The sequence below is a fragment of the Leptinotarsa decemlineata genome, unplaced genomic scaffold (genome assembly GCF_025532065.1).
Source record: "Leptinotarsa decemlineata unplaced genomic scaffold, Ldec_3_MD MMD2_tig00078346_RagTag_RagTag, whole genome shotgun sequence".
Taxonomy (NCBI): Eukaryota; Metazoa; Arthropoda; class Insecta; order Coleoptera; family Chrysomelidae; genus Leptinotarsa; species Leptinotarsa decemlineata.
In genome coordinates, this window is record NW_027412724.1 from 1,504,541 (window position 1) to 1,515,440 (window position 10,900).

At 32.2% G+C, this 10,900-nt stretch overlaps 1 protein-coding gene across 1 annotated transcript; it reads left to right on the forward strand.

The window, feature by feature from the left end:
• Positions 1-5,713: 5,713 nt before the first annotated feature.
• LOC111502347 (uncharacterized) lies at positions 5,714-10,491 on the forward strand. Its single transcript, XM_074185652.1, has 2 exons — positions 5,714-5,801; positions 9,961-10,491. The coding sequence occupies exons 1-2, from the start codon at positions 5,778-5,780 to the stop codon at positions 10,483-10,485; spliced, it is 549 nt and encodes a 182-aa protein (XP_074041753.1). The 5' UTR covers positions 5,714-5,777; the 3' UTR covers positions 10,486-10,491.
• Positions 10,492-10,900: the final 409 nt, after the last annotated feature.

Below are 10,900 nucleotides of genomic sequence, written 5' to 3' on the forward strand. Positions count from 1 at the left end.
TTTCGCACAGGCACTGCTCTGACTTTTAAAAAAACGACACAGTAGAATGAATATTTATTGAGATATGGAGCTAGAAAAACACATGACATCAAAATGGACAAAACTTTTGGAATAACCTAATACATGAATATTTCATGACCAACACCATAATTTTTATTTCCTTGCTTAATTTAGAATCAAAAACACAATCCACAGGAATGTTATAATACTTTTCAATCTTCTATACGTTCATTGTTTTTGTAACACATTTTTCATCTATAGAAACGAGCATCATCATCATTTATTGTTTCAAATCTTATACATTTTCACTTTTTTATTTAATCAAATGTTCTCACCTTTCATGTACAATTAGAGGGAACCAAAAAAACAATCTGTCCAGAAGTACAGACACGCTATACCACGTTTTTTGGCCTACATAGGAGCAACTGCTACGTAAGACTTTATTAATATCATGTTTTCTTCTTCTATACTCGATTGCTTATGAGATAAATTATAATGACGTGTTATTTTCTCAAAATTATTTTAATGATAGTTTTATGCGAGTTGCAAAATCAAACAATGGTATTCATTCGAAAATGCAGGTACATACATGTAATTTAATTTCTAAATTTATCTTTCCCCAGGAGTTATGTATCCCAGAGAGAAAAACAAATGTTCGGTGGGGCAAACATCACGAGCAGCATATAAATTTGGCGCACCTTACTAGAAAGATCAAATACAGTGATACTTCGACCTTTTGAGGAATGTAATCAACTAGTAGTTAGAAGTGTCTATCAATATCTCACCAACGAAATCACAAGTTAAGAAAAAATTATTGTTTTGAAGTCAAACAATATTGATGACTGGACAATGAGAAGAAACAAATTTTTATAGTAAATGTTCAAAAACGTTTCTACCAACTTCCATACAATGGTACAAACGAGCTTCCATTGCCGCCCTCACATGGTTGAGAATCCCGGGAGTTATTTCTCTGCAATGTCTCATGATATTCTCTCTCAAACCTTCTGATGTTGTTTATTCTGTCTCAGACACTTTAGAATTCGAATAACCCCATAGAAAAAAATCTACAAGACTGAGATCCGGAGACCTTGGTGGCCATTCTGTAGGACCTCTTCTGTCAATCCAGCGACCAGGAAAATGATCATCCAAAAACTGCCGCTACAGAAGTTCATTCAGGGTTGCTCGTTTTCAACTCCAATAATTTTGAGCTTCCAAATTATGAGCTTCTACTTTGTTGAAATCTGTTCATCATGGAACATCTGATAATGCAAAACAATTGTCCCATTTAAAAAAATGGTGACATGCTCTGGGGGTGCGATAGGGAAAGTTAGATCAAATGTGAATATGTCAAAATGTGTCCCCTTGTATACTATTGTTGAGGTGTTTTTTATTTTCCCTGAAAATCATTGTACCAAAAGTTATTTAGGGTGGTTCGTTTAAAATGGAATGCAATGTATTGCCACTCACAATGGCGACTGATTAGGAAGAATAGTAATATAGTGACAATAATTTTCGATGTGTCGTAGAAGTAAAATTTCATAATGAATTTTTTAATAATTTAATTATTCAAGTGGAATGATTCAATTGTTACAAATCAAATATGAAGTGAGTTCTGAATTTAAATTTCGTATATTATGAAAAGGTCGATGGAGTCACAGTATACAGTGTGTCTCACTTCTCATGGAAACACCCCCGTATCTTCCGTAATATTCGAGGTAGAACGATGAAACTTTCAGGACTGATGGGAATGCTCAAAATGCACATACCACCTGAATGGGGTTGGCCAAAGTGATATACACTGTCCGCCACTCGCGATGGAACACCCCATTTTTACGGTAAAACATATTAGGGGGCAAAATAGGCTCAAAATTCCTTCAGATTCGAGATCAGGACTATCAACTTACTACGATTACAGTTTTTTCCTGAAAAAAATTTCAGTGTTGAAAAATCCGAATTTGTTTCACTTCTCATGGAAACACCTCTGTATCTTCCGTAATATTCGAGGTAGAACGATGAAACTCTCAGGGCTGATGGAAATGCTCAAAATGCACATACCACCTGAATGGAGTTGACCAAAGTGATATACGCTGTCCGCCACTCGCGATGGAACACCCCATTTTTACGGTAAAACATATTAGGGGGCAAAATAGGCTCAAAATTCCTTCAGATTCGTGATCAGGACTACCAATTTACTACGATTACACTTTTTTCCTGAAAAAATGTCAGTCCTGAAAAATCCGAATTTGTTTCACTTCTCATGGAAACACCCTTCCATAATAATTGAAGTAGATTTTTTTTTTGGTTTTGACATCAAAACATGAACGAAATCGTTTAAGAGAAACTCGACTTTTGTTTTCACATAAATAATTTATTTTTTATTTTGTTGTCAGGAAAGTTATTCCTTCTCAATAAGAGAGAAAATGGTAGTTCTGTAAGAGGAACGGAAACATGTAATCGGTGAGGTTTTAGGATGGTTAATGTTAGTTCATATTCTCATTTTCCCATTATTTAAAAAAAAACAAGGATATTTGTGGTGAAAAATGTTATGTAGTTCAAAATTCTTCAGAAGTACTACTTTCAAAATCACATTTTCAATTAAAAAACAAAACAATCTATTTCAAATGATTCAACTATTGACAATTTTATATTTTCGTGCCTTCTATGAAATTTCCCTCCAATCGAACACATTTTTCTATGCGCCTTTTATTATTTCCTCCAACTCTTCTCAGTTCTCTAGGTGTGATTTCTCTACACGCATGTATAATTCTTGCACGAAGATCTTCTTTATTTGTTGGCCTATCCTTATAAACTTTATTTTTCAAATTTCCCCATAAATAAAATCCAGTGGAGTTAAATCTGGGGATCGTGGTGGCCATACTACGAAAGGGCTATTGGGTACTGTCTATTTCATAGGTAGATTCCTATTCAACCAAACCCTTGTTATGCCACATTTGTGAACTGGTGAACCATCTAACTGAAAAATCATGCTGTGTCTCACATCCAAAGGTAGTTCTTCCAACACATCGGAAAATACATTTTTGAGAAAATCAACGAATAGTCGTCCGTTTAAATTTTGATCGAAAAAAAATATTTTCGTTCAGGATACCACACCACACATTACCTTTCTGAAATATTTGGTCTCTACAATTCACCACCTAATTTGGATTTTGTTCAGCCCAAAACCTCATGTTCTGGGAAGATACAACACCATTCGTGGTAAAGGTAGCCTCATCACTGTATAAGATATACTTTAAAAAATTCCTGTCATTGAGATAATTTCCCTGCATCCATTAACAATACTCCATACGGCGGATTTCATCTCCTCCGTGCAAAGTATGTAAAAATTTGGGTTTGAACGCATGCATTTTATGCCTCTTTAAACACCTCCATATTTTACTGCGGCTCATATTGAGTTGAAGCGATAAGTTTCTCAAACTAATTCTAGGATCAGCTTGATGAGCCGCCAATATCCTATCATCAATATAATGATTTACAATTTTTCTGTCCTTTGTTACTTGGCCGGTGCTCACGAATAGATTATATATTTTATGTACAGTTCCAGGGTGTACAGCTACCTCTAGCGGGTGTCGTCTATTGATTCCAGCGGCCGCTTCACGATAAGACCTCACCCCTTCACCAACAATTAAAACAATTTCAATTTTTGTTTGAAGTGACAGACGTGTCATGTTGAACTTTGTCAATCAGAATGAGCTGATATCAGTTAAAATGGGAACTTAAGAAATATTAAAATATGAACAGGAACTCACGAACAGAAAACAACTGGAACACAGGAACAATATCCAACACAAATACAGGAACAATAAACACAATGGGAACAAAAACACGGCAGAAACAACAGAAACAACGGTGATTCATGATACAAATTAAACAAGAATTGGTGAAGATAAAGTAAATAAACTTCTTTTCAGAAGTTGGTCCTGACGGTATTCAGTAAGATGAAATACCGTCAGGACCAGGCTCAGCTTGTCCTTGAGTTTAGAGATTCCTCCGAAAATTTTACCAAAACAGAAGGTAATTGAATGTTCACTGTATCAACAATGTGTGTGTGGCAAATGGTTCACAATATCTAATTATATGTAATTATAAGTGTTGCCAGAATGATCGGCAAAAAGAATAACAATCGATTTGCAGTATTGTATCAAGTCAGAAAAAATTGTGTAATCAATAGGGTTTCTGGTTAGTTGGTATTTACCGTGAGCTTCCTATTTATTTATGATTAGATTGATATGATTAGAAGACATTCATCACGTCGGAGGTTTATACGTCATGGCGCAGTTAGCATTTATGAATACTTCATCGATATTCATTCCATTCTGAAATTATTTGAAAGAAATGAAAACTATTTTTTCTTTCACAAGTATCAAATACGACTTGAAAAAGCGATAGAAAAAGTATAACAGGTGACAAATAATCTATGACCGTTTTGGATCAAAGAATACTTGCCAAATGTAACCAATAGGTAGAAGTAAATGTGCAGTTACCGAAAGACCTATTCCAATAAATGATGTTATGCTTGAAGGAAGGCTTTCACCCGAATTTACTGGAAACTAAGAAAAGTAGAAAATATCTTTCCAGAAGTAGAATAAGGGCGGTATCAGTGAGACAAAAGATAATGACTAGTTTCAAAACTGAGAAGAAAAGTTAGATGCTAGAATTTTCATTTTTTCTTTCTTTTGTAAAATATATAATACTAGCTGTTGCCCGCGTCTTCGCTCTCATAGAATTTGGTTACATATTATTTCATTAGGTCATTGGTTTTCTCGAGATTATTTTGGAGAATTATTTTGGAGAAGAAAATCTCCAGAAAATCAATGAATTTGTTCCGAAATACCTATTTTATTTTGATGTTTTATGATTTGATATTATTGAATATTAAGTTATTGTTACGACACAGTGAAATTTTGAATAATTTTCGGTGTTAACAAAAAATAAAAATAACTTTGCACCAAAAACTTTGAAAATTATTTTACTCTTCAAAAAAATTGACCGTGTTTAACACCATAGTTGTGTAATTCGTAATATTACAGGCTTTCAAAATAAACCGTTGTATAAAGGATGCTGTCTATTTATCGTTTTAGCAAATTTTTTTTTGTAGTGCCTTTTTGAAAAAAATGGGTAAAAAAATAAAACATCGCTCAGATGTCCATATCACTTCAAATGTAGATGTATTTTTTAATGCTAAACAACTTCTTTCAAATAACATTTTTCGAGATTTTTCAAAATAAGAGTACTTTACTCTTGTCTCAAAATCAAATATTTGAAGGCTCCTCGTATGTATTTCGTTGATGCATGTTTAGTTTTAGATATTGCACAAACTTTTATCAAGAATAACATTTTGTCGAAAAATCCTTAATAAATAAGGTTCCCATATGGTGCATACTTTGGGGATGACACTGTATTGAATTTCATTTATATATTCATTTTGATATATTTCTTACAAAAATTTATAGTAGGTACGAAGTTTTCTTTTCAGTTTCTGAGAATTTTCGTTCCAAAATGACTCTATGAATAAAATCGAATTAAAATACCATTTCAGAAGTACGCGACAGCTGTAATCGATTCAAAAGGTGAAACTAATAACCAAAAATACCATGTCAACTACGTGTTTTGTCTAAATTCTATAACTTTACTAATAGTTTTGGGGAACCTCATTAAACAAATGATGACTTATAAACTACTTGAAAACTGAATCTTGACTTATTTGAGACCCAGTCTTGTTCTCAACAGTCGAGAGTCAACTGAATGAGTTAGTGAAAATGGGTATTTTCAAGTTCATTCTGGTAAGTCCACTTTTTCAATCATCCACTTTCGTCAAAAATTGTTATATAATTCTTTGTTCTATTATTGGATCGATTTGTCAAAATAGATACGCAATTACGTGTATTATGATTTTAATTTCAGATTAATTTTTCCTTTATACAATAAACCCAAATATTGTTCGGTAACTTCTCATTGCTGATGATTTTAATTTCAGATTAATTTCTCCTTTATACAATAAACCCAAATATTGTTCGTTAACTTCTCATTGCTGATGATTTTAATTTCAGATTAATTTCTTTATACAATAAACCCAAATATTGTTCGCTAACTTCTCATTGCTGCGTACTTCTGTAATAATATCAATGAAAAATAAATTTCGGAAGTGGCACCAAAACAAATCTGAGTTCAAGACTCTAGTTATGAAATTATTCATTGAACATTTTTAGGCTGTATTTTTTTGGTTTTATGACAATAATCATAGACATTCAATTCCTAGTTTGTGAGGAAGTTTGTTGTACATGATCACAATATATTTGGGATCTGAATTGTTGAAGCTTCTAGTAACGATTCCTATATATTTGTCCAGATCACTTGATTTTTGTTTGTTTTCTAATGAATTACGTAGACATGAACTTCTATTTCTTCACTATAGACACTTGTAATAGTGGAATATTCAAAATTACTTCCAAATCTCTTGTCAGGTACTGACAATTGTCATTATGTTTCATCACTAGCCATAATATTGACGGTTTCGGTTCGAAACTGATTTAGTAACATGACTGGTATATCAATTACTCATTGACTTCAAAAAATTTGAATGTTATCAACGGATTTATAAATAATAATTGAAAAAAGCAGCCTGAAACCTCACGTATCGTTTACAAGAAAAACAATGTGCTTATTTTTCATTTAGAAATATGCATTTTAGTTGAATAGGGATAATATCATGAGATATTTATTTGTAACTTGTTAACCCATTCCTTTTTCTGGTATTTGATTTGTAGAAATATATGACTTTGAAAAATATTCTACCCCATACTTGATGATGTTATTCAGAAGAACATTATTATCCATGATGAAAATTTAATAATTTTCACAAGGAAGCTACGGTGTTTACGAAACGCGTCTAGAAATAAAAAATATTTGGAAAATTGTTCAATTATTGAATTGATTTTCATCAAGTAACGAGTTAGGCAATTCATTTTGTTATTATCATACTTGTATTATATTTGAATATGTCAACATCAAATAACTGTGAAAAACTTCTTTTACCAAAACAAGACTTGCATAATTGAAAATATTTTTTACTTAGCTTCTCTGTCAAAAATAATATACATTAATGATTTAGAGTGTGGACGAATGAATTCTTTAAATTCATATTGTTCCATTTCAAAAAGTTCCATTTCATGAATTGAATTAATGGAAAAAGCTTTTTTGTTTTTCCTCTCCTCCATTTTTATACAAAAAATGTGTGAAACTTCGGAAAAAAAAGAGATGGAGGGGTAGAAAGCCAAAAAGCTTAGTAACCAAAATCAAACCCCTCCTGAATAATATTTCCCCTTCAATTTAAAGTCAATTATGTAATCGGATAATATTTTGTTTTGATGTTACGTTACGGGCAAAATGGGATGGAAAGATGAAATTGGGTGAACATGATAGTTTTTTAAACCAGTTCGAAATAAAATAAAAACCGTTTCCATCAAAAAATATTCGATGACATTGAATTTTTTAGTATTTGTTTTTTTTTCTTTGAATGCTGAGAAAATTATTGTGACAATGAATTATTTCAATTCAATATATATGTTGAAAGTTTCGATACTAATAATTGATTATCACATGACAGTAACATATAAATTGAAAGTGAAGTTTTCAATATTTCATTCCAATAATGTTCTTTAATGTATGAGAATGATGAAACAGTTGAAGGCTTAAGCAGTGTTTACAGGTTTGCAAAGTTATACAGTGATAAACTCAAATCGGTGCTCATATATTGCATAAATTCTAAATTTTAAATTTTGAAACCAAGTTTTGTGAATTTATGTTATCATTTGCTTCTTCTGGAAATAATCTCAACTTATATTCCTGGTACACTGAGCTCAATCAATCAAAATGCATGCAACCCCATGATTTTGAAAATTTTGCTTTTAAGCAAATGCTCTCGTATACCTAAGCATAATGATTTAAGATAAACTTCTTCGACCTACGGTCTAGGAGTTTGATCAACTTATTATACACTCGAACCAATTGCTTAGCAAAATTTCGAAAATTGCGAATTTGCACACATTTTAATCAATTGAACTTGGTGCATTAGGGATATAACTATTTGTAATTATTACACAGCTGAGGGATACTTAAATGTAATATTCACCGTTTATGAAATAACCTAATGAGTATGAAGAAAATCTTTGAAGAATCTGTTCAAATCTATTTTTCCGTTAACCAGCTGTTATTGTATGTAGCCGTCACTACGTAGTCTAGTCAATTTAGACATTCGAAGCTACCTAAATTCCCACCAAGCTGAAAATCAGTGAGATTGTTTAAAATATGATTAAAAATAAGTTCCCCTTGTTCTTCTTCTTCTTGTTCTTCATCTTCATCCTGAGTACATGTAAACTGCGTTAATAGCGATGTATCACATGTCGCCTCGTTGGAATCAACCGGATCCTCGACTGTTGGTAATTCAATATTAGAGCATTACCGGCCTTCAATGTGTAAATGCCAGAGAAAAAAACAGTCCGGCTTTTTTGCAACCACATTTAGCACTGCATCCCTTTCTGCAGGTGCAAAATGTGTTCAGCAGTTTTACCGGCGCAGGTGGAAGTAAAGTTTGGACTGCCTCTGATGAATTGTTGACCAACTTCCAACTCTGCAGGGTCTAGTTGATAACCAAGCCACACTTGAACTTGGTAATATACCCGAAAAATATGTTGATGAACAGCCACGCACACAATTGAACAGGGGACAGATGTTGTCTCAAGGTTACAATGGGGTATAAATTAAGGGACTGTGTTTAATTTTACCTAATTTATTTATAGTTATAACTTATGTATATTTTATATTATAAGTGTAAGTTACAATGACCGATAGAAAAATATTTTAACATATATTACAGCTACAGAGATGTATGTACGTGGCGGACTCAGGCATATTTTGACAATTACAACTTTTACAACTTTTTGAATAATCATATCTCAAAATATAACAATGGAACGAAGTAAAGACACTGACTAGAGATAGAAGGGAATGGAAAAAGTTCATAAAGCAACAATAAAATGATAACCCGACACCCTGAGGGTAAAAGGGTTCAAGATTATATATGTATATATATGTATATATATATATATATATATATATATATATATATATATATATATATATATATATATATATATATATATATATATATATCTCAAAATACATTTTATGTAGATGATTTTATGATCTACAATTTTTGCCTGAAGAATTTTTATGGTAAAACTTACCGTTTTGCTGACATTAGCGAAAAACTAATTTTTTTGACCTTTGACCTTGAATAAATTTTTTTCCATACAGTGGAAAGATGGGAAACTTTCAAATTTTATTTTTGATCATATTTTGAACAGTCTTACTGATTTTCAGCTTGGTGGGAATTTAGGTGTAGCTTCACTCTTATTCTTTGGTCTAATTTGAACGGACTAACGTGGTAGGAGGTTATCATGAGAAATGAGAAATATAACTTCCTATGTTGATTGTAATTGTTTGAAAATTTTCTTATAGGACGAAACTGCAGTAACGTTAGTTACAAATACAAGTGGTATAAAAACATATGAAGTTTTATTTCTCATTTTCCATAATTTAAGAATCACGCTAAAAGATGAATTTAGTAAAATTAGAAAATGATGCATTTTTGTATCTGGAAATATGATGAAGATCTTGTTCATGCTTTTTAGCGAAAACGCCTTTGGAAGATTAGGTATTTGTTAAGGCCTTGGTTATTGTGCCTACAGGGAATTGGATTTTATCATATATGGGGTATTTTTAAACAACCCTGGATGCAATAGATGTCAAGAATCTAATTTTATTTTTTTGACGTCATGATTTGGAGCGACCTGTATAAATCAGCATCATGATTCAATAACAGACTATCATTCACATAAATATAACTGTATTGAAACTATTATCATGTATTGTTTTTTACAGATTTGCATGATCGCGACTAGATTCGCTGAAGGATATAGACGTATTTCAGACTCGAACATAACAGATCTGGCCGAAGTAGAATCTTCTTCAATCTCAGCAATATCTAATTTGATCGTTGACTGGATATCCAATGCTATTCAGTACATTACCGAACTTCTAGACTTGAAGGTGCGATCGGTAAGGTTCATAGCATCGCTTTATACCAATGAAAACTTGACTTTACTGAAAAATTTCATGAATCTTGCTCTGAGAATTGGTCATTGGCTTTACGATATTATTCCAAATTCCACTGGTGGAGGAGCCCAAACTTTCTTGTCATTCCTGTTTCCTGAACTGAATCAATCGAGGGAAGATGCTGAAAATAATAACGACGGTCATTCACTGACTTCAGATTCGACAGATGATTCAAGTGATTTGAATGAAATAGATGATACAAATGAGAATTTATACAGGGACAGATATGGGAAACAAATGCTTAATTTGGAAACTTTGATTAACGCACGCAGTAGAAATAGAAATTTTTAAAATAGATATCACAAAATATATTTTCAAGTTTTGATGTTTTATTTCAGATTATCACACTACCTTGTCGACTATAATAAAATAATTATATATATGTTTGGTAGATGTTTTATAGAAACATCTAACCTGACTACCTGTCTGATTGTCTCCGTCAGTTTATATTATCATGTTAGTCCCAATCACTATCTGGACATCTGTTGATGATAGCTTCATGTCGGCGTTCGTCGTATCTGTCTGTCTCACCTGAGGATTATTTCATAATTCATAGTAATAAATGCGACGAGTTTAGCACGAGTTCAGATTTCTTCATTACATGATAATGAGATAACAGTCGATTCACTGGGTTTCTAAGATAAAAGACTATTAGATTCTCAATCAGAATTTTCACGATGCGGTTGATTTCTTTTGAAATTGTATT

Bases quoted from the DNA above. Each gene is read 5' to 3' on its own strand.
- LOC111502347 (XM_074185652.1), top strand. From the start codon at position 5,778: ATGGGTATTTTCAAGTTCATTCTG. The intron at 5,802-9,960 runs GTAAGTCCACTT...TGTTTTTTACAG, and splicing joins GTATTTTCAAGTTCATTCTG to ATTTGCATGATCGCGACTAG.